General features: G+C 48.7%; 1 protein-coding gene across 3 annotated transcripts in view; it reads left to right on the top strand.

The window, feature by feature from the left end:
- Positions 1 to 23797, top strand: part of TLN1 (talin 1) — a 139418-nt gene that overhangs the window by 53439 nt on the left and 62182 nt on the right. For all 3 annotated transcript variants that reach the window (XM_048834676.2, XM_048834678.2, XM_048834677.2), the window contains exons 3-8: positions 17174 to 17271; positions 17556 to 17685; positions 18122 to 18274; positions 18511 to 18653; positions 20266 to 20393; positions 20834 to 20894. In XM_048834676.2, coding sequence (XP_048690633.1) covers positions 17174 to 17271; positions 17556 to 17685; positions 18122 to 18274; positions 18511 to 18653; positions 20266 to 20393; positions 20834 to 20894 — 713 coding nt within the window. The remainder of the gene's footprint in view (positions 1 to 17173; positions 17272 to 17555; positions 17686 to 18121; positions 18275 to 18510; positions 18654 to 20265; positions 20394 to 20833; positions 20895 to 23797) is intronic.

The raw sequence follows: 23797 nt of genomic DNA, 5'->3' as shown, positions 1-23797 counted from the left end.
ACTCCTATAGAATCCTAGAATATCAGGGTTGGAAGAGACCTCATAGATTCATAGAATATCAGAGTTGGAAGGGACCTCAGGAGGTCATCTAGTCCAACCCCCTGCTCAAAGCAGGACCAATCCCCAATTTTTGCCCCAGATCCCTAAATGGCCCCCTCAAAGATTGAACTCACAACCCTGGGTTTAGCAGGCCAGTGCTCAAACCACTGAGCTATCCCTCCCCCCAGGAGGTCACCTAGTCCAACCCCCTGCTCAAAGCAGGACCAATCCCCAACTAAATCATCCCAGCCAGGGCTTTGTCAAGCTGGGCCTTAAAAACCTCCTAAAGCACGAGCAGGAGCGTGTGAGAGGGGAGGGCTCCTGCCTTATACTGAGAAAGAGGGGCAATCAGCGGGTTATCTCAAGTGCCTATACACAAATGCACAAAGCCTGGGAAACAAGCAGGGAGAACTGGAAGCCCTGGCAAAGTCAAGGAATTATGATGTGATTGGAATAACAGAGACTTGGTGGGATAACTCCCATGACTGGAGTACTATCATGGACGGATATAAGCTGTTCAGGGAGGACAGGCAGGGCAGAAAAGGTGGGGGAGTTGCACTGTATGTAAGAGCAGTATGACTGCTCAGAGCGCCAGTATGAACTGCAGAAAAACCTGAGAGTCTCTGGATTAAGTTTAGAAGTGTGAGCAATACGGGTGATGTCGTGGTGGGAGTCTGCTAGAGACCACCGGACCAGGGGGATGAGGTGGACGAGGCTTTCTTCCGGCAACTCGCAGAAGCTACTAGATCGCACGCCCTGGTTCTCATGGGCAACTTCAATCACCCTGATATCTGCTGGGAGAGCAATACAGCGGTGCACAGACAATCCAGGAAGTTTTTGGAAAGTGTAGGGGACAATTTCTGGTGCAAGTGCTGGAGGAACCAACAAGGGGCAGAATCATAGAATCATAGAATATAAGGGTTGGAAGGGACCCCAGAAGGTCATCTAATCCAACCCCCTGCTCAAAGCAGGACCAATTCCCAGTTAAATCATCCCAGCCAGGGCTTTGTCAAGCCTGACCTTAAAAACCTCTAAGGAAGGAGATTCTACCACCTCCCTAGGTAACGCATTCCAGTGTTTCACCACCCTCTTAGTGAAAAAGTTTTTCCTAATATCCAATCTAAACCTCCCCCACTGCAGCTTGAGACCATTACTCCTCGTTCTGTCATCTGCTACCATTGAGAACAGTCTAGAGCCATCCTCTTTGGAACCCCCTTTCAGGTAGTTGAAAACAGCTATCAAATCCCCCCTCATTCTTCTCTTCTGCAGGCTAAACAATCCCAGCTCCCTCAGCCTCTCCTCATAACTCATGTGTTCCAGACCCCTAATCATTTTTGTTGCCCTTCGCTGGACTCTCTCCAATTTATCCACATCCTTCTTGAAGTGTGGGGCCCAAAACTGGACACAGTACTCCAGATGAGGCCTCACCAATGTTGAATAGAGGGGAACGATCACGTCCCTCGATCTGCTCGCTATGCCCCTACTTATACATCCCAAAATGCCATTGGCCTTCTTGGCAACAAGGGCACACTGCTGACTCATATCCAGCTTCTCGTCCACTGTCACCCCTAGGTCCTTTTCCGCAGAACTGCTGCCTAGCCATTCGGTCCCTAGTCTGTAGCTGTGCATTGGGTTCTTCCGTCCTAAGTGGAGGACCCTGCACTTATCCTTATTGAACCTCATCAGATTTCTTTTGGCCCAATCCTCCAATTTGTCTAGGTCCTTCTGTATCCTATCCCTCCCCTCCAGCGTATCTACCACTCCTCCCAGTTTAGTATCATCCGCAAATTTGCTGAGAGTGCAATCCACACCATCCTCCAGATCATTTATGAAGATATTGAACAAAACCGGCCCCAGGACCGACCCTTGGGGCACTCCACTTGATACCGGCTGCCAACTAGACATGGAGCCATTGATCACTACCCGTTGATCAATGGCTCCAGAGCTCTTCTTGACCTGCTGCTCACAAACCGGGAAGAATTAGTAGGGGAAGCAAAAGTGGATGGGAACCTGGGAGGCAGTGACCATGAGATGGTTGAGTTCAGGATCCTGACACAAGGAAGAAAGGAAAGCAGCAGAATATGGACCCTGGACTTCAGAAAAGCAGACTTTGACTCCCTCCAGGAACTGATGGGCAGGATCCCCTGGGAGAATAACATGAGGGGGAAAGGAGTCCAGGAGAGCTGGCTGTATTTTAAAGAATCCTTATTGACGTTACAGAGGCAAACCATCCCTATGTGTAGAAAGAATAGTAAATATGGCAGGCAGCCAGCTTGGCTTAACAGTGAAATCCTTGCTAATCTTAAACACAAAAAAGAAGCTTGCAAGAAGTGGAAGATTGGACAAATGACCAGGGATGAGTATAAAAATATTGTTCAGGCATGCAGGAGTGAAATCAGGAAGGCCAGATCACACCTGGAGTTGCAGTTAGCAAGAGATCTTAAAAGTAACAAGAAGGGTTTCTTCAGGTATGTTAGCAACAAGAAGAAAGTCAAGGAACGTGTGGGCCCCTTACTGAATGAGGGAGGCAACCTAGTGACAGAGGATGTGGAAAAAGCTAATGTACTCAATGCTTTTTTTGCCTGTGTCTTCACGAACAAGGTCAGCTCCCAGACTACTGCACTGGGTAGCACAGCATGGGGAGGAGGTGACCAGCCCTCTCATAGAATCATAGAATATAAGGGTTGGAAGGGACCCCAGAAGGTCATCTAGTCCAACCCCCTGCTCAAAGCAGGACCAATTCCCAGTTAAATCATCCCAGCCAGGGCTTTGTCAAGCCTGACCTTAAAAACCTCTAAGGAAGGAGATTCCAGCACCTCCCTAGGTAACGCATTCCAGTGTTTCACCACCCTCATAGTGAAAAAGTTTTTCCTAATATCCAATCTAAACCTCCCCCACTGTAACTTGAGACCATTACTCCTCGTTCTGTCATCTGATACCATTGAGAACAGTCTAAAGCCATCCTCTTTGGAACCCCCTTTCAGGTAGTTGAAAACAGCTATCAAATCCCCCCTCATTCTTCTCTTCTGCAGGCTAAACAATCCCAGCTCCCTCAGCCTCTCCTCATAACTCATATGTTCCAGACCCCTAATCATTTTTGTTGCCCTTCGCTGGACTCTCTCCAATTTATCCACATCCTTCTTGAAGTGTGGGGCCCAAAACTGGACACAGTACTCCAGATGAGGCCTCACCAATGTCGAATAGAGGGGAACGATCACGTCCCTCGATCTGCTCGCTATGCCCCTACTTATACATCCCAAAATGCCATTGGCCTTCTTGGCAACAAGGGCACACTGCTGACTCATATCCAGCTTCTCGTCCACTGTCACCCCTAGGTCCTTTTCCGCAGAACTGCTGCCTAGCCATTCGGTCCCTAGTCTGTAGCTGTGCATTGGGTTCTTCCGTCCTAAGTGCAGGACCCTGCACTTATCCTTATTGAACCTCATCAGATTTCTTTTGGCCCAATCCTCCAATTTGTCTAGGTCCTTCTGTATCCTATCCCTCCCCTCCAGCGTATCTACCACTCCTCCCAGTTTAGTATCATCCGCAAATTTGCTGAGAGTGCAATCCACACCATCCTCCAGATCATTTATGAAGATATTGAACAAAACCGGCCCCAGGACCGACCCTTGGGGCACACCACTTGATACCGGCTGCCAACTAGACATGGAGCCATTGATCACTACCCGTTGAGCCCGACAATCTAGCCAGCTTTCTACCCACCTTATAGTGCATTCTTCCAGCCCATATTTCCTTAACTTGCTGACAAGAATACTGTGGGAGACCGTGTCAAAAGCTTTGCTAAAGTCAAGAAACAATACATCCACTGCTTTCCCTTCATCCACAGAACCAGTAATCTCATCATAGAAGGCGATTAGATTAGTCAGGCATGACCTTCCCTTGGTGAATCCATGCTGGCTGTTCCTGATCACTTTCCTCTCATGCAAGTGCTTCAGGATTGATTCTTTGAGGACCTGCTCCATGATTTTTCCAGGGACTGAAGTGAGGCTGACTGGCCTCTGTGGAGAAAGAAGTGGTTCGGGACTATTTAGAAAAGCTGGACGAGCACAAGTCCATGGGGCCGGATGCGTTGCATCCGAGAGTGCTAAAGGAGTTGGCGGATGTGATTGCGGAGCCATTATCTTTGAAAACTCATGGCGATCGGGGGAAGTCCCGGATGACTGGAAAAAGGCTAATGTAGTGCCCATCTTTAAAAAAGGGAAGAAGGAGCATCCTGGGAACTACAGGCCAGTCAGCCTCCCCTCAGTCCCTGGAAAAATCATGGAGCATGTCCTCAAGGAATCAATTCTGAAGCACTTAGACGAGAGGAAAGTAATCAGGAACAGTCAGCATGGATTCATCAAGGAAAAGTCATACCTGACTAACCTAATTGCCTTCTATGACGAGATAACTGGTTCTGTGGATGAAGGGAAAGCAGTGGACTTGGTGTTCCTTGACTTTAGCAAAGCTTTTGACACAGCATCCCACAGTATTCTTGTCAGCAAGTTAAAGAAGTATGGGCTGGATGAATGCACTACAAGGTGGGTAGAAAATTGGCTACATTGTCGGGCTCAACGAGTAGTGACCAATGGCTCCATGTCTAGTTGGCAGCCAGTATCAAGCGGAGTGCCCCAAGGGTCGGTCCTGGGGCTGGTTTTGTTCAATATCTTTAATGATCTGGAGGATGGTGTGGATTGCACCCTCAGCAAGTTTGCAGATGACACTAAACTGGGAGGAGTGGTAGATAACGCTGGAGGGTAGGGATGGGATACAGAGGGACCTAGACAAATTGGAGGATTGGGCCAAAAGAAATCTGAGGTTCAACAAGGACAAGTGCAGAGTCGTACACTTAGGACGGAAGAATCCAATGCACCGCTACAGACTAGGGACCGAATGGCTCGGCAGCAGTTCTGCAGAAAAGGACCTAGGGGTTACAGTGGACGAGAAGCTGGATAGGAGTCAGCAGTGTGCCCTTGTTGCCAAGAAGGCCAATGGCATTTTGGACTGTATAAGTAGGGGCATTGCCAGCAGATCGAGGGACGTGATCGTTCCCCTCTATTCGACACTGGTGAGGCCTCATCTGGAGTACTGTGTCCAGTTTTGGGCCCCACACTACAAGAAGGATGTGGAAACATAGGAGAGAGTCCAGCAGAGGGCAACGAAAATGATTTAGGGGACTGGAACACATGACTTACGAGGAGAGGCTGAGGGAACTGGAATTGTTTACTCTGCGGAAGAGAAGAATGAGGGGGGATTTGATAGCTGCTTTCAACTCCCTGATAGGGGGTTCCAAAGAGGATGGCTCTAGACTGTTCTCAGTGGTAGCAAATGACAGAACAAGGAGTAATGGTCTCAAGTTGCAGTGGGGGAGGTTTAGGTTGGATATTAGGAATAACTTTTTCACTAGGAGGGTGGTGAAGCACTGGAATGCGTTACCTAGGGAGGTGGTAGAATCTCCTTCCTTAGAAGTTTTTAAGGCCCGGCTTGACAAAGCCCTGGCTGGGATGATTTAATTGGGGATCGGTCCTGCTTTGAGCAGGGGGTTGGACTAGATGACCTCCTGAGGTCCCTTCCAACCCTGATATTCTGTGATTCTATGGAGATTCCACCACCTCCCTAGGTAACCCATTCCAGAGGGGAACATTCCATTCCATTCGAATAGAGGGGAACAATCACAACCCTTGATCTGCTGGCAATGCTCCTACTTATACAGCCCAAAATGCGGTGCATTGGATTCTTTCGTCCTAAGTGTAGGATTCTGCACTTGTCCTTGTTGAACCTCATCAGATTTCTTTTGGCCCAATCCCCCAATTTGTCTGTCACTCTGGACCCTCCAGTGTATCTACCTCTCCCCCGAGCTTAGTGTCATCTGCGAACTTGCTGAGTGTACAATCCATCCCATCATTCAGATCATTAATAAAGTTGAACAAAAAGAAGAGCTTTTTAAAAAATGACTTTTAGGGGGGCTTATAAATCTAGAACACCTGGTTCAAATGTCTCCACATGTGGGTCACTAACCCCATCCTGTACCCTTGTGAGGCACACGAAATTTCAAAGAAATCTGACTAAGCATGTTCAGTTTAGAAGACTTAGACCAGTTGACCTTTAAACAGATGTCATAATGCAATGCTCCCGTGTCCCTATAATACTGTGTCCAGTTCTCGTTTCCACACTTTTAAAAGAATGTTGACAAATTGGAAACGGTTCAGAAAAGAGCTTCAAGCACGATTAGAGGTCTGGAAAACGCTCCCCCCAGCGGGAGATTGAAGAAGCTCAAATATTTATTTTAACAAAGAGAAGGTTAAGAAGTGGTTTGATCCCAGTTTACAAGTATGTGCAGGGGGCGAAGATTTTTGACGGAGGGCTCTTTGATCTAGAAGACAAAAGCATAATGAGACCCAACGGCTGGAAGCTGAAGCTAGATAAATTCAGACTAGAAATAAGGTTCAAAATTTAAACAATTAACTATTGACACAATTTACCAAGGAATGTGGGGTAGATTCTCTATCATTTAGTCTTTAAATTAAGCTTAGGCATCTCTTTCCTAAAGATCTGCCCTAGCTCGACCACAAGCTGCTGGGCTGGATGCATGAAGGTGGGGTTCTCTGGCCTGGATTCTGCAGGAACTCAGATGGCATGGCTATAATGGTCCCTTCTAGCTTTACAGTCTACAAATCTATGAAAATGCTTCAAAGACTAAATGTTCTCTGAGGCCGAAGATGTTGTGACCCATGGTGCCCGGGGCAGCCCTCACTGAAAACATCAAGGTCAGGACAGGTTGCAAAAGGGAGAGCAGATTCTCCCAAAGACTGGTGGTTAACACTGCAGTAAACTCTCCTCTCACTCTCTCACGTTATCAAAAAGCAAAAAACGAAATCACACAGCCCCCTTTATTGCATTCTAGTTCTCTGGCTCCCAGTCAGCACCTAGGTCCAGTACAGTGAGAAGTTATTTAAAATTCTTCACAAAATTTTCTTCTGATTTCCAAATGGCCAGTCACATTACCAGGCCAGTATTAGGTTGGCTCTTAAGAAAGAAAACGAGGAGAGTTGTTGATAAAGTAATCAGATCCATACAGAGACTTCAGAGTTTACACATGAGGTTCTTAGCAGTATTGGTGAGTTTCCTGGCTTGAAAGTCCAGCTGAAACTCATCCACAGCTTGAATGGGTCATTTAGTCCTTTGTTCAGAGCTTCAGTGTAGCAAAGTTCTTCCAGAGGTAAGAAGCTGGAATAAAGACAAAATGGAGATGATGCAGCTGCCCTTTATATTCCTTTTGCCAGGTGGCTTGTACTTCCTGTGTCCCAAACACAAGCTTTACAGCACATGGCATGGAAAAGCCTTAGAGTTTTATCCATAAGCATGCCCTGCTGAGTCACAAAATGTAGTCCTGGCCTTTCACTGGGTTCATTGTACAGCTGATGACCCTTGATAGACAACTCTCTCGTTATGGCTTTGGGGGAAAGTGTTGGGGGAAGGGGACTGGACTGGACTGAATAACACAAGGGTCAGAATGTGGAGGAGACTTGGAATTAGTTTCTGCAACTTTGCTTAAAGTATCAGAAGCGTGCATCCCAAGCAAGGGGAAAAAATTCATAGGCAAAGGTTGCAGACCAAACTGGAGGAACAAACCTCTTAAACTGCTTATTAAGAGAAAGCAGAAAGCCTACAAGGAATGGAAGATGGGAGGGATCAGCAAGGAAAGATACCTCTTGGAGGTCAGAAAGTGTAGGGGCAAAACTGCCAAAAGCCAAGCAGAGTTATACCTTGAAAAGGAAATTAAAACCAGTAGCAAAAGGCTCTGTAGTCATATATTAAAAAAACAAGGAAAGGAGTTGGACCACTAAGCACTGAGGATGGGCTGGAGATTAAAGACAAAGTAGGCCTGGCCCAATCCTAAATGAGTATTTTGCTTCAGTTTTTGGTGAAGATAATGTGGAGCTTGGGGGCAGTGGCAGGGAGGCTAATGGAAATGAGGATATGGAAGTAGAAATGACCATATATGAGGTGGAAGGCAAACTCAGACTGCTTCATGGGATCAAATCGGGGGGCCCGGATAATCTCTCTCCAAGAATATTAAAGGAATTGGCACATGCAATTGCAAGTCCAATAGCAAGGATTTTCAATGAATCCGTAAACTCAGGTCAGACCCTATGACCAGAGAATTGCTAACATAGGACCTATTTTTAAGAAGGAAAAAAAGTGATCAGGGATCTACAGGCCTGTTAGTTTGACCTCAATTGTACGCAAGGTCTTGGAACAAATTTTGAAAGAGAAAGTAGTTAAGGACATAGAGGTAAACGGTAATTGGGCTAAAATACAACATGGTTTTACAAAAGGTAGATCATGCCACACCAACCTGATCTTTTCTTTGAGAATATAACCAATGTTTTCAAAAAAGGAAATACAGTAGGTCTAATCTACCTTTGATGTCAGGAAGGCAGTTGATACAGTTCCACATGAGAAATTATGAGTTAAATTGGAGAAGATGGGGATTAGAAGGAGAATTGAAAGGTGGATAAGGAACTAGTTAAAGGGGAGACCACAACAGGTCATACTGAATGGTGAATTGTCAGGCTGGAGGGAGGTTACTAGTGGAGTTCCTCAGGGATCAGTCCTGGGATCAATCTTATCAAACATTTTTTATTAATGACCTTGTCACAAAAAGTGGGCATGTGCTACTAGAATTTTCAGATGACACAAAATTGGGAGGGATTGTAAATACGGAGAAGGACCAAAATGTTGTACAAGAAGATCTGGATGACCTTGAAAACTTTGAAAAGGTAATAGAAATGGGGTGAAATGTAATAGTGCAAAGTGCAAGGTCATGCTAATAGGGACTAACAGCAAGATTTTTTTTGCTGAAAGCTGGGGATATATCAGATGAAAGGGAGACCTGGGTATATTTGTCCGTCCTAGGATGACCCTGAGCTGCCAATGTGATGTGGCCATGAAAAAGGTGAATGCAGTCCTAGGATGTACCAGGCGAGGTATTTCCAATAGTGTTAGGGAAGTGTTACTTCCATTATACAAGGCACGGGGGAGACCTCATATGGAATAGTGTGTGCAATTCTGGTCCCCCAGTTTGAATTAATCTCTCAAGCATGGAACAGGTGCAGAGAAGGGCTACTAGGATGATCCAATTAATAGAGCCACCTACCTTATGAGAGGAAACTTAAGGAGCTTGGCTTGTTTAGCCTAATCAAACGAAGGCTGAGGAGAGATATGATTGTCTATAAATACCTCAGAGGGATAAACACCAAGGAGGGAGAGGAGTTAGTTAAGTGCCAGTTTGGACACAAGAACAAATGGGTAAAAACTGGCCATCAACAAGTTCAGGCTTGAAATGAGACAAAGGTTTCTAACCATCAGGGGAGTGTGCTTCTGGAACAGACTTCCCAGGGGAGCAGTGGGGCAGAAAACTGAACGGCTACAACGGAGTTTCATAAGTTTATGGACTGCATGGAATTATGAGATGTGGCCCATCGGTGACTGCTGTTGGCAAATATCTCCAATGGCTAGAGATGGGACTCTAGATCGGTAAGGCCCTGACTTAATACAGAGAATTTTTTTCCTGGTGTCTGACTGGTGGGTCTTGCCCACATGCTCAGAGTCTGATTGCCATATTTGGGGTCGGGAAGGAATTTTCCCCCAGGTCAGACTGGCAGAGATGCTGGGACTTTTTCACTTTCCTTTTCATCATGGGTCACTTGCTGGTTTAAACTAGAGTAAATGATGGATCCTCTGTAATTTGAAGTCTTTAAATCAAGTTTTAAGGATGCTAGTGACTCAGCCAGAGGTTATGGGCCTTTTACAGGAGTGGGTGAGTGAGGTTCTGTGGCCTGTAATGTGTAGGAGGTCAGACTAGATGATCATGATGGTTCCTTCTGGCCTTAAAATCTGAGTCTAACTTCCAGGCGATAGATAATGTTTTGCCTTTCTCTGCTAAACTGAAGAGCCCATTATTAAACATTTGTTCTGCATGTAGATACTTACAGACTGATCAAGTCACCCCTTAACCTTCTCTTTGTTAAGCTAAGTAGATTGTGCTCCTTGAGTCTGTCACAAAAAGGCAGGTTTTCTAATCCTTAAATCATTTTTGTGGCTCTTGTCTGAACCCTCTCAAATTTTTCAACATCCTTCTTGAATGGTGGACACCAGCACTGGACACAGGATTCCAGCAGTGGTCGCGCCAGAGCTAAATACAGAGGTCAAATAGCCTCTCTGCCCCTACGCGAGATTCCCCTGTTTGTGCCTCCAAGGATCGCATTAGGCCCTTTTGGCCACAGTGTCTCTCTGGGAGCTCCTGTTCAGCCGATTATCCATCACACCCCCCCAAACCTTTTTTTTCAGTCACCACTTCCCAGGGTAGAGAGCCCCATCATGAAATCATAGCCTGGATGCTTTGTTTCTAGATGTACACATTTAGCCATATTAAGACGAATATTGTTTGCTTGTGCCCATCTGTCAAGGCAGAAGCCCCACCCTGTCACTCCAAGTGCAGAAGTGTGGCCCGCAAGGATTTTAAAAATTAGTATTTCCCACCTTGTATTAAGCTCCCAAGGTTACAGCTCTTCTCTGACCTTGGCTTGGTAAATGCTGCCACCACCCAAATGCAAGAAAACCCCCTTGGACCCAGGAAGGAGCACTTGGGAATTCCTCCCTGTGGGGTACCCTCAAGCCATTTCACACCTGCTCCAAGGAAGAGCTGAGAAAGAAAACAAAGGAAATTAGCTGTGGCTGCCAGCTAATCAAACATGCACAAACTTCTTAGGACACCAAAAATCCAATCCTGTTCTTAAAAAAGGTAAATTTTATTAAAATCAAAAAGAAAGAAAATACATCTGGAATTTAGGCTTTTGCTAGATTTTAAAAGAGCAATTCCAAAAATCAGGCACCCAAAATAGTTTTCTTGGGGGTTTAGCTTAAAGGTTACAAGCAAACAAAAGCATCTGGGGTTAGCACAGAGTCCACAAGCCAATAAGAAATAAAAGAAATAACCCTGATCGCGTCTAGCTAAACACTCTGATCTATGTACACATTGGAGTTCAGATAAGTAGTTCTAGGCATGATCTGATAATTTATGGTCATACCTGGCTTAAGCTGCTTATAGCATGGCTGCTCTGTCACTCCAGCCCAGAGAACAACAGATGAAGGGAAAGTTTCTTTTCCAATTTTAAAAAGTTCTACCTTCCCATTGGCTCTTTCGGTCAGGTGCCCAATTTTTTTCTTTCATTGGGGGGACTTTTTAACCCTTTAAAGGTAAAGCAATTAAAGAACAGCTACCAAGAGGGATTTTATAGCTAGCTGGCTGGCTGGGTGTCCATCAAAGGGAGCTCTCCCACCTTTATTTATCACACCATCTTACCAAGTGATCCAGATTGCTTTATGTTCGTGACCTGTCCTCTTCATTATTTACCACTCCCCAGATTTTTGTGCTGTCATCTGCAATGTTTATAAGTTAGGATTTTGTTTTCTTCCAGGTCATTCATAAAAATACTCAATACTGCAAGGCCAAGAACTTAGCCATGTGGGACTCCATTAGATACACACCCATTTGATGAGGATTCCATGTTTACAATTGCATTGTGAGACCTATCAGTTAGCCAGCTTTAAATCCATTTAATGTGTGCCATGCTAATTTTATATCATTCTAGTATTTTAATCAAAATGTTGTGGTACCAACTCAAATCTAAGTATATTAGATTAGGAATATTTAGGAATATACTTAAGAATCTAAGTATATTACATCAGCGTTATTACCTTTATCGACCAAACTTGTAATTTCATAAAAAAGATCATTACTTTGGCAAGATCTATTTTCTATAAACCCATGTTGATTGGCATTAATTGTTATATTCCTTTAATTTTTTATTAATGAGTCCTATATCAGCCACTTCATTATCTTGCCTGAGTTTGATGTCAGACTAACAGCACTATAATTACCCATGTCATCCCATTTACCCTTTTAAAATATTGACACATTAGCTTTCTTCCAGACTTCTTGAACTTCCCCCGTGTTCCAAGACTTATTGAAAAATCAACATCAATGGTCCAGTGAGCTCCTGAGCCAGCTCTTTTAAAACTCTTGGATGCAAGTTCTCCAGACCTGCTGATTTAAAGAAGTCTAACTTAGCAGCTGCTGTTTAACATCCTCCTGAGATACTAGTGCAATGGAAAGAGTGTTTTCATATTATATGACCACAATGTTTTTTACCAAATATAGAACGGAAATATTTATTGAACACTTCTGCCTTTTCTGCATTGGTAGTATTGATAATTCTACCATTTCCATCTAGTAATGGACCAATACCACTGTTAGGGGTATTTTTTTTTTGTTCTTAATATACTTTTAAATAATCCTTCTTACTGTCCTTAACTCTGCCAGCCATAGATTTCTTCTCATGTCCCTTTGCTTCCCTTACCAATGTTCTTATCACACACATTTCCTGGGAACCCTGGGACCATGAGTTTCCTCAATCGGGGACCCTGCTTTCTTTCCCCTCCAGTAATGGGCCCTTCTTCTAATGGATGTGTTTTTGGCTCTGTGTTAAGCCCCGGCCTTTCCAAGCCTCATACCCTGATAAATGGGGGAAGGGGTAAACCCCTTAGCGAAGCTGCTGTCTTGACCAGTGTGCTGCAGGATACCCAGTCGCCCCCCTAGTAATGCTCCATCTGTCTGGGGCTCACATGAGTCTCTTGGCATCCCTCAGCTCTTCACACTTGCAGCACGTTACCCCTGGGACGTCACGCTTCTCAGCCCTGAATGGTTTCTCCTCAGTCCTTGGTTTGGCTTTGATCAGCCATTATGGTCTCTGGTATCTGAGACCCAGCGTCCTTTGTAACCCAGACCTCCACAGGTGCCTGAGTGTTCTGTGCCAGCTAGTAATCCCCATTGTCTCTGACGCCCACCGGCAGACCAGTCCTGCCCATGGCACCCACCCCCAGTTGGCAGGACCACCTGACTCCTTTTTCTTTCCTGTGTGCAATGGCTGAGCCTGTCTGGTTGCTGTCATGGGGGCCTCGCTTTCCGTCCAGTCAGTGACAGGTTGTCTTAGGGTTGTCATTGCTCCATGTGCCGATCTGGGATATTGGCCATCTCACGCTTGAGACAGTTGTTAGCATTGCTCTGTGTCGTCCTCGGCCTTGATAGGAGTGTTCTCGGGTCCCACTCCTAGAACCATGTTGTAACGGTGGGCACACCCTGCTGGAGGGCTCCCTGGCATCCAGTGTGGAACCAGAGTTACATCTCTGCCTCAGTTTCCCCAATGGACTTTTAGTAAGCTCAGTGAGGCTTGTACGCGGTGAACAATACATACAAGGGCTCTAGTTTATTGAATCAACTGCCAGACGTGGTAGGGAAACACGCCTTCTGTTTCTCCTGTCAGTCCCCAGGCTTTGCTCCTGTCAGTCCCCAGGCAGTCCCTCCCCTGTGGCCTCATGAGAGCCTGTAGAGCTCTGTAGTGCTGTCCTCTGGAGCATCCCATCTGTGTCCTGGGGCTGTTCCTTTCCCCAGGAGCCCCTGGGAGTAGCTGTCTATCTAGTTCCTAGTAGTTTCCTTTCTCTGTTCTAGGCTTCAGCCTGAGCCATCCTAACTCTTTGAGGGCCAGGTGTTCTTGAGCTAGCTGCCAGCTACTTATCCAGTCAGCCATCCACAGGTGGATCTGGCTTGGCTTGTTCTCCTTAGCAGAGCCTGACACAGGAGGTCTGGATGTCTGCCTCTCCAGAGGGCCACCCCAGGACAGGGCTTCACTCCTGCTGCAGTTGATAAATTGACCTGGCCCTAACCATGCAGTACCTCAAGGTGCCTCTGCCCAGTTCAGAGAACCGTGCGGCTAGGAGGGGCTGCCAGGGTCATCTCATCCAGCCCCCGGGCAGGGTGCAGGATTTGTTGCGTCTAAACCATCCCAGACAGATGGCTCCAGGCTCCTTTTGAAAACCTCCAGCAAAGGAGCTTCCACAGTCTCCCAAGGTGTTTGTTTCATTGTCCTACTGTTCTTACAGGTAGGAAATGTATCCTGAGATTTAATCTAAATCTGTTCTGCTGTAGTTTGAACCCATGGCCTCTTGTCCTACCCCCTTTTCTCCATTTTTCTTATGGCAGCCTTTTAACTATCTGAAGACCGCTGTCATGCCCCCCCCTTAATCTTCTCTTTTCCAAACTAAACATACCCAGTTCCTTCAGCCTTTGCTCATATAGCTTGCATTCCATCCCTTTGATCATCTTTGTCGCTCGCCTCTGGATCCCTTCCAGTTTCTTTACATCCTTTCTATACATTGGTGACCAAAACTGGACACAGTTCCCCAGCCTAACAACCGCCAAACAGAGCAATACGATCACGTCCTGTGACTTGCATGCTGTACCTCTCTTAATGCAACCTGAAATTGCATTTGCTTTTGCAACAGCATTGCATTGCTGACTCATGTTGAGGTTGTGATCCACCACAACGCCCAGATTCTTCTCTGCAGTGCCGCGAGCAAGTCAGTTTTACCCCATTCTGTATTTGCGCCCTTGTTTTTTCATCCCTTAGTGTAGCACCTTTAATTTGTCTTTGCTGAATTTCATTGTGATTTCTATAGCCCACTTCTCCAGCTAATCAAAATCCCTCTGAATTTTATCCCCCTCAGTGTTGGCAACCTGCCCTAGCTTTGTTTCATCTGAAAATTTGATCAGTCTGCTCTCTGGTCCTACTTCGAGGTTATTAATAAAGATGTTAAATACTGGACCCAGAGCAGATCCCTGTGGAATCCCACTTGAGACCTCCTGACATTCCATTAATAGCTACTCTTTGTTTGCGGTTGTTTAACCAATTGTGTATCCATTTAATAGCAGTTCTGTCGAGCCCACATTTCTCCAGCTTCGCTATCAGAATGTCACCTGGGACTGGGTCAAAAGCCTTGCTGAAGACTCTAGGTATATTATGTCCACTGCATTCCCCACAGCCACCAAACCAGTTACCCTCTCAAAGAAGGAAATCAAGCTGGTTTGGCATGATTTGTTCTTGGTAAATCCAGGTTGGTTGCTAGTGATCACCCCTCCCTCCTCCCGGTATGTGCAAAGTGAATGTTTTATACATGGTTCTAGTAGTCTCTCAGGTATCAAGGTGACGCTGACTTGTCGATAGCTCCCTGGCTCCTCCTTTTCCCCTTTTTTAAAGATGGGCCCTACGTTAGCCCTTCTCCAGGCTTCCGGGACCTCTCCGGTCATCCATGAGCTTCTAAATCTTGTTGCCAGGGGCTCTGAGAGTTCTTCAGCTAATTCATTCAGTACCCTGAGGTGAATAGCATCCGGCCCCGCTGATTTGAATTCATTCAGATGAGTCAGAAGATCTGACACGTTCTTTACTTGTCCTGATCTGCATGCTTTCCCATTTATTGTCTGTAATAACTTTGCTGCGAGTCTGATCACCTGTTGTTTTTGTGAGAAGACTGAAGCAAAGTAGGCACTGAGCAGCTCTGCCTTCCTCTCCTCTACCATCGCCAGCTCACCTTCTCCACTGAGCAGTGCACCCACGCCATCCTGGACTGCTCTTCTGTGTCTGACAGATTTGAAGGAACCGCCCCCCCCCTTCCTGTTGTCTCTAACATTCCTTGTCAGCTGTAACTCATTCCTTGCTTTAGAGTAGCAGCTGTGTTAGTCTGTATCCGCAAAAAGAAAAGGGGTACTTGTGGCACCTTAGAGACTAACAAATTTATTTGAGCATAAGCTTTCGTGAGCTGCATCTCACTTCATCGGATGCATTCAGTGAGCTGTAGCTCACGAAAGTTTATGCTCAAATAAATTTGTTAGTCTCTAAGGTGCCACAAGTCCTCCATTCCTTGCTTTGTAATTCATTCCATTGCTCACCGTTTGTCATTTCCTTTTAGCTGGTGCACAGGCCACATGATTCCCGTCCAGTTAATTTTGAGAATAAGATTTTGCCACCATCTGTTACCCCGTTCCTGATGCCATCTCTTTCCGGGCCAGTCTCTCCTGGCTCTGTAACCCTCGGTAGCTCCTGCTTCTGGTACAGGAAGAGACCTCACAGGCTATTGTGCTGTCAGTTCAGTTCCCACCACCTTCCCCGCTGGTGGATTTTATTACTGCCTCCCAAGGCCCTTTATTCCCTAGGTCTCTGAATTCCCCAGCATTTGTTCCCCTGCAATCTAAGCCCACTGCGTAGCCATGTTCTGAGATGGTCTGTTCCTCGCTGTGTTTAATTCAGTCAGCTTGGGGTCAAAGTGTCCAGGTTCCCTCTCACTCTCCTTCTCTCAGGCAGCTCCTTGCTACCCGTAGTCAGGGCTCCTCCCTGGCTGAGTTCCTTGCGTTCTGCAGTGATGCATTTTCTTCTGTGGAGTTTTCTTGGAGCAAATAGATGAAGACAAGACTGGTGACTTTCATGCCATTTGGGATCCTGTCAGAGGAACGATCCAACAGCCGCTAGCCTAGATGAGCAAAATGCTGATGCCTCAGGAACTTCTGATACTGATGGAGAGCAATTGAGCAGATGACTCTGTGTAATCGGCTACCAGCAGCCAGAGCTAGAGCGAGGAAGCCTGGGCAATTCGCTAACGCAGAGTCCATCCTTCCTTGACACAGTACTCAGGGAGAGGGAGATGCCGGGTACGGGACTTGCCTGCAGGTAGGAGGGTGGTCCTGCGCTCTCTCCTGCAACGGGCCGTGGGGTGGAGAGAGCTCTCTCCACGTCTGTGCACCTTCAAAATTCAGTGCAAGTTTTTACCTCTGTTCATAATAGTTTTGGGTCTGGCTGCCTCCCCTCCTCCCTCCATTCCCTGGACACCTCAGCACGCACCTTATTCTCCATCTCTCTGAGCCGTGTAGCTGCATGTTAGAAGTTCAGAGGGGAGTCTCCAAAGCTCTACACAACTCCACCCTCCTGCATCTCCTGTCCCCCTTGGCCTCCCTGTTCTGCCAAAAGCCCCTTCACCTCCCCCAGTCTCTTCTCTACTGTTGCCCCCCTCTGCCCCCCAGAACAGCCCCTCCATCCATCCCTGCACCTCTGTAATGTAACGTTCTGTTAGGAGAGACCCTGCTCTTGGGGCCAGGAGCCTGGGCGCTGAGGGGCCCATGCTGGGAGACTAGGGACCCAGGATCATGGGCCTGTGCTGGGAGAGTCTCTGCTCTGTTTTTCAGCCAGTGATTTTGGGCTGTTCCTTTCGGATGAGGACCCAAAGAAGGGGATTTGGCTGGAAGCTGGGAAGGCTCTGGACTACTACATGCTCCGCAATGGGGTAAGTGCAGAGTCCCCGCACATCCCTCCCCAAGCTCTGGACTAGGACATGCCCTGCAGTGCGGTATGTGCTCTACCAGCCCCAGCCCCAGCATGGGATTCCTTATGCTCTGCAGTGCCTGGTGCAGCCTGCTTCATAGCCCTGGGTACTCCCTCCGTCTCCCTGGCAGGGCTGTTCCTCGGGGGCGGGTGGGGTTCCCTGGTACAGAGGGGAGGGTGTGGTGACCACATGCCTCTGCGGGCGGGACCGCTCGCTGGCGCTAACATCGAGCATCTGTGCTGCAGGACACCATGGAGTACAAGAAGAAGCAACGACCGCTCAAGATTCGCATGCTGGATGGGACAGTTAAAACGGTCATGGTGGACGACTCCAAAACGGTCACAGACATGCTCATGACAATCTGTGCCCGGATTGGTAAGGGAGGGAGCACTGTGCAGGCCAGAGCTGGGGGCAGGATGGGAGGGTGCGATATCCAGCTTGGAGAGGTCAGGGGGAACGAGGGGACATTGCTTGGCTGTGGGGTGGCGAGAGGATGGGGAGGAGACGTTGCCTGGTGAGGGGGCAAGAGGATGGTGTGGGCGTATTGCCTGGCTGGGACGCAGTGGCGAGAGGATGGGGAGAGGGGGCGTTGCCTGGCTGTAGGGGGTCGGGGAGAGTGGGGGGCAGTGTCTGCAGGCAGGTAGGGTGTGCTGCCGTTCAGGGATGTTGCCCAGGCAGGGGGTGTCTGTGCCCCATAGGGCGTCTTGCAGGGATGCTGAGCTGGGCAGGGGAAGCTCCGTGTTCTCCAGGGGCTCTCCGGCCCAGGGTGCCGGGCAGGCTATGATGGGCGTTGTGCTGTCTGCCCCTGCAGGCATCACCAATCATGACGAGTACTCGCTGGTGCGGGAGATGATGGAGGAGAAGAAGGAGGAGATCACTGGCACTCTCAAGAAGGACAAAACCTTGCTGCGGGATGAGAAGAAAATGGAGAAACTCAAGCAGAAGTTGCACACGGATGATGAGTGTACGGACCTGCACTGTGCTGGGGGCACGAGGGGTGGGGCCAGCCTGCACTGCGGGCGGCAAGTGGGCGCCGTGGGGTGAGGCCGGTCCCGGGGGGCGGCCGGTGCTGTGGATGGAGGGAGGTTGTCCCTGCTTAGTGTCTCTCAGTGCCTTGGGTCAGTCGGTCTGTGCCACGCCCTGGGGGGGACCGGCTGTGGGGCCGGCGCTCGGCCCTCTCACGTTCTGTGCTCTCGGCAGTGAACTGGCTGGATCACGGGCGAACGCTGCGCGAGCAGGGCATCGACGACAACGAGACGCTGCTGCTACGGCGCAAGTTCTTCTACTCCGATCAGAACGTGGACTCCAGGGACCCGGTGCAGCTCAACCTGCTCTACGTGCAGGTACCTGCCCCCCAGCCTGCCTCTCGACTGGAGCCCTGCCGCCAAAGCTTAGCTAGTGACCCTTCCCCCTCCCCAGGCCATGCGGGTCCTCTCCAGCCTCAGCCCCGGGCTGCTCAGGGCTGGTGTCCTGGGTTCTCTGGCCCCGATGCTTTGGGGCTTTGCCGTGTGGCTTGCGTGCTGGTACCTGGTTCAGGGCAGCTCTCCGTGGCTGGGAGCCAGCGCTCTGCCAGCTGATTGCTCTCTATGCCCGCCGATGGGAGACTAGGAAGGACTTGGCTTAGTTTGGAGCAAGAGAGATTTAGGCCCTGTCTGTACTAGCATTTATGTCAGCAAAAGTCATGTCGCTCGGCATGTGAAAAACACCCCCTGAGAGACACAAGTTCCCCCAGCAACGCGCTCGTGTGCCCAGCACTAGGTCGGCGGGAGATGCTCTCCCCTGACACAGCGACCACCGCTCGGGGAGTTGGTTTTTTGATGTCGCCGGGAGAGCAGCTACATGAGCGACCTGATAGCAGCGCATCTGCGTTGGTACGGCTGGGCCACTCTCAGCTCGCCACTGTCGACGTGGCCAGAGTCTGGACATTAGGCCTGGCTCTCTCCCCGCAGGGATGGTTCAGCAGGTGACCCAAGGAGGCTGTGGAGTCCCTGTCATTGCAGGGTTTTAGGAGGAGACTGGACGAACCCCGTCCGGGATGGTTTGGTGTCAGTTCATCCTGCTGCAGCAGGCTGGACTGGCTGAGCTCTTGGGGTCCGCCCTGCCCTGCCCTGCCCTGCCCTGCCATGCTTCAGGTCAGCTTCCTGCTCCCTTCTAGCCCTTCCCCTAGGGAACTAGCATTGTCTGTGCTTTCGCGGGGTCGGGAGGGCAGCTCAGGCTGCTGCCCTGTGTGCGGGTGGGAGATGGGCTGCCCTGGTCTCGCACCTCCTGTCCCTCAGGGGCTGCTGCTTCTTAGCCCCAAGGAGAAGTGTTTGAGCGGCTAGTAATGCATCTTTCCCTCCCCACCATACACTCTGTGTGCAAGGCTAGGCCCCAGCTAGCTCCTGGGCCTGACGTGTCCCCCACCCCCTGGCAAAACCACAAAGCAGCTTAGCCCCAAGGCAGCAAACGGTCACCTTCAGAGCGCTGGCCAGGAACAGGCTCCGTAACAGTCTCTGCAGACAGTCATGTTAAGCCACAGTGCAGGAACTGGCCCCCCAGCCAGCGTGTGGTTCCCTTCCCCTCTCCTTCCTCCGCCATCGTGTGGCTCCCCTCCCTCCTGCCCCAGCCAGTGTGCGACCCCCATCCCCTTTTCTTCCTCCCTCCCTCCCAGCCAGTGTGCAGTTTCCTTCCCTTCTTCTTCCTCTCTCCCCCCCCAGCCAGCGTGCGGTTCCCTTCCCCTCTTCTTCCTCCGCCCCCGCCTCCAGCGTGTGGCTCCCCTCCCTCCTGCTCCAGCCACTGTGCGACCCCCATCCCCTCGCCTTCCTCCTCACCCCCAGCCAGCGTGTGGCTCCCCTCCCTCCCCCCCAGCCAGTGTGCAACCCCTATCCCCTCTTCTTCCTCCCCACGCCCCAGTCAGTGTGTGGCTCCCCCTCCCCCAGCCCAATGCCCCAGACTCACCCTTCTCCTCTCCCGCAGGCTCGTGATGACATTCTGAACGGCTCCCACCCTGTCTCCTTCGACAAGGCCTGCGAGTTTGCTGGGTTCCAGTGTCAGATCCAGTTTGGCCCTCACAATGAGCAGAAGCACAAGCCGGGCTTTCTGGAGTGAGTGTCCCAAGGAGCCTGCTGAGGCACCTCCCGCAGGCCAGCCCACCCCCCATTTCCCCCCAGTGCAGCATTTGGCTCAGCACTACTGTGGGGGCAGAGCCCCCGGCCTGCTCCCTGCCACGCCCCATTCTAGGGAGCTCTCGCTCGGGTACTGGGGCTGCAGCCGTTTGGGCTCTGGGTACCTCTGCAGTGCGGAGGGTCTGCTTTGGGGATGAGGGTCCTGACAGAGCCCTGAGCTGCAGGACCCCGGTTCCCCTCTTCGGCCTCTTCCATGTCCGCTATGCCCCAAGGGCTCTCTCCCTGCTCGTGCCCTGCCTGGGGCTCCTATGGGTGCTGATGCCAGGACTTGGCATTGGGGCTTATCCCAGGCCCATGCTGGGGGCCGGACAGGCCTGCGCCAGGCTCTGCCGGTAACAGCGGTTCTGCTGTCCTTGCAGCCTGAAGGACTTCCTGCCCAAGGAGTACATCAAGCAGAAAGGCGAGCGCAAGATCTTCATGGTGAGTGTTCAGAGTTGGGGCAGGCCGCTGCCTGTGCCTGGCCTGGGATCTCTTCACCTGGCCTGGGCACAGCCAGGCCCTTGCCTCTCCCGAGGCTGCAGCGCTCAGTCCCTGGAGATGAGCCAGCAGCCTGGCGTGGCCACTCAGATGGGGCATCTGGGGCTTCGGTCACTTGGTGTGCGGCTGCAGCTGGGTTGGAGCCTGGTAGAATCCTAGAATATCAGGGTTGGAAGGGACCTCAGGAGGTCATCTAGTCCCACCCACTGCTCAAAGCAGGACCAATCCCCAACTAAATCATCCTCGCCAGGGCTTTGTCAAGCCTGACCTTAAAAACTTCTAAGGAAGGAGATTCCACCACCTCCCTAGGTAACGCATTCCCGTGCTTCACCACCCTCCTAGTGAAAAAGTTTTTCCTAATATCCAACCTAAACCTTCCCCACTGCAACTTGAGACCATTACTCCTCATTCTGTCATCTGCCCCCACTGAGAAAAGCCGAGCTCCATCCTCTTTGGAACCCCCTTTCAGGTAGTTGAAAGCAGCTATCAAATCCCCCCTCATTCTTCTCTTCCACAGACTAAACAATCCCAGTTCCCTCAGCCTCTCCTCATAAGTCACGTGTTCCAGTCCCCTAATCATTTTTGTTACCCTCCACAGGACTCTTTCCAATATTTCCACATCCTTCTTGTAGTGTGGGGCCCAAAACTGGACACAGTACTCCAGATGAGGCCTCACCAATATCGAATAAGGGGGAACGATCATGTCCCTCGATCTGCTGGCGATGCCCCTACGTATACATCCCAAAATGCCATTGGCCTTCTTGGCAACAAGGGAACACTGCTGACTCATATCCAGCTTCTCGTCCACTGTAACCCCTAGATCCTTTTCTGCAGAACTGCTGCCGAGCCATTCTGTCCCTAGTCTGTAGCAGTGCATGGGATTCTTCCGACCTAAGTGCAGGACTCTGCACTTGTCCTTGTTGAACCTCATCAGATTTCTTTTGGCCCAATCCTCTAGATTCATAGATATTTAGGTCAGAAGGGACCATTATGATCATCTAGTCTGACCTCCTGCACAACGCAGGCCACAGAATTTCACCCACCACTCCTGCAAAAAACCTCACACCTATATCCATGCTACTGAAGTCCTCAAATTATAGTTTAAAGACTTCAAGGAGCAGACAGTCCTCCAGCAAGTGACCCGTGCCCCATGCTACAGAGGAAGGCGAAAAACCTCCAGGGCCTCTTCCAATCTGCCCTGGAAGAAAATTCCTTCCCGACCCCAAATATGGCGATCAGTTAAACCCTGAGCATATGGGCAAGATTCATCAGCCAGATACTACAGAAAATTCTTTCCTGGGTAACTCGGATCCCACCCCATCTAATATCCCATCACTGGCCATTGGGCCTATTTACCATGAATATTTAATTACCAAAACCATGTTATCCTATCATACCATCTCCTCCATAAACTTATCGAGTTTAATCTTAAAGCCAGATAGATCTTTTGCCCCCACTGCTTCCCTTGGAAGGCTATTCCAAAACTTCACTCCTTTGATGGTTAGAAACCTTTGTCTAATTTGTAGTCTAAATTTCCTGGTGGCCAGTTTATATCCATTTGTTTTTGTGTCCACATTGGTACTGAGCTTAAGTAATTCCTCTCCCTCTCCAGTATTTATCCCTCTGATATATTTATAGAGAGCAATCATATCTCCCCTCAACCTTCTTTTAGTTAGGCTAAACAAGCCAAGCTCCTTGAGTCTCCTTTCATAAGATAAGTTTTCCATTCCTCGAATCATCCTAGTAGCCCTTCTCTGTACCTGTTCCAGTTTGAATTAATCCTTCTTAAACATGGGAGACCAGAACTGCACACAGTATTCCAGGTGAGGTCTCACCAGTGCCTTGTATAACGGTACTAAAACCTCCTTATCCCTACTGGAAATACCTCTCCTGATGCATCCCAAGACCGCATTAGCTTTTTTCACAGCCATATCACATTGGCAGCTCATAGTCATCCTATGATCAACCAATACTCAAAGGTCCTTTTCCTCCTCCGTTACTTCTAATTATGCGTCCCTAGCTTATAACTAAAATTCTTGTTATTAATCCCTAAATGCATGACCTTACACTTCTCACTATTAAATTTCATCCTATTACTATTACTCCAGTTTAGAAGGTCATCCAGATTCTCCTGTAGGATATCCCTGTCCTTCTCTAAATTGGCAATACCTTCCAGCTTTGTATCATCTGCAAACTTTATTAGCACACTCCCACTTTTTGTGCCAAGGTCAGTAATAAAAAGATTAAATAAGATTGGTCCCAAAATCAATCCTTGAGGAACTCCACTGGTAACCTCCCTCCAGCCTGACAGTTCACCTTTTTAGTAGGACCAGTTGTAGTCTCCCCTTTAACCAATTCCTTATCCACCTTTCAATTTTCCTATTGATCCCCATCTTATCCAATTTAACTAATAATTCCCCATGTGGCACGGTATCAAATGCCTTACTGAAATCTAGGTAAATTAGATCCACTGCGTTTCCTTTGTCTAAAAAATCTGTTACTTTCTCAAAGAAGGAGATCAGGTTGGTTTGGCACGATCTACCTTTTGTAAAACCATGTTGTATTTTGTCCCATTTACCATTGACTTCAATGTCCTTAACTACCTTCTCCTTCAAAATTTTTTCCAAGACCTTGCATACTACAGATGTTAAACTAACAGGCCTATAATTACCCGGATCACTTTTTTTTCCTTTCTTAAAAATAGGAACTATGTTAGCAATTCTCCAATCATACGGTACAACCCCTGAGTTTACAGATTCATTAAAAATTCTTGCTAATGGGTTTGCAATTTAATGTGCCAATTCCTTTAATATTCTTGGATGAAGATTATCTGGGCCCCCCAATTT

This window comes from Caretta caretta, chromosome 5 (assembly GCF_965140235.1).
Source record: "Caretta caretta isolate rCarCar2 chromosome 5, rCarCar1.hap1, whole genome shotgun sequence".
Lineage (NCBI taxonomy): Eukaryota > Metazoa > Chordata > Testudines > Cheloniidae > Caretta > Caretta caretta.
Note: the sequence above shows the minus strand (reverse complement) of the source record. Positions and strands in the feature narration are given on the sequence as shown.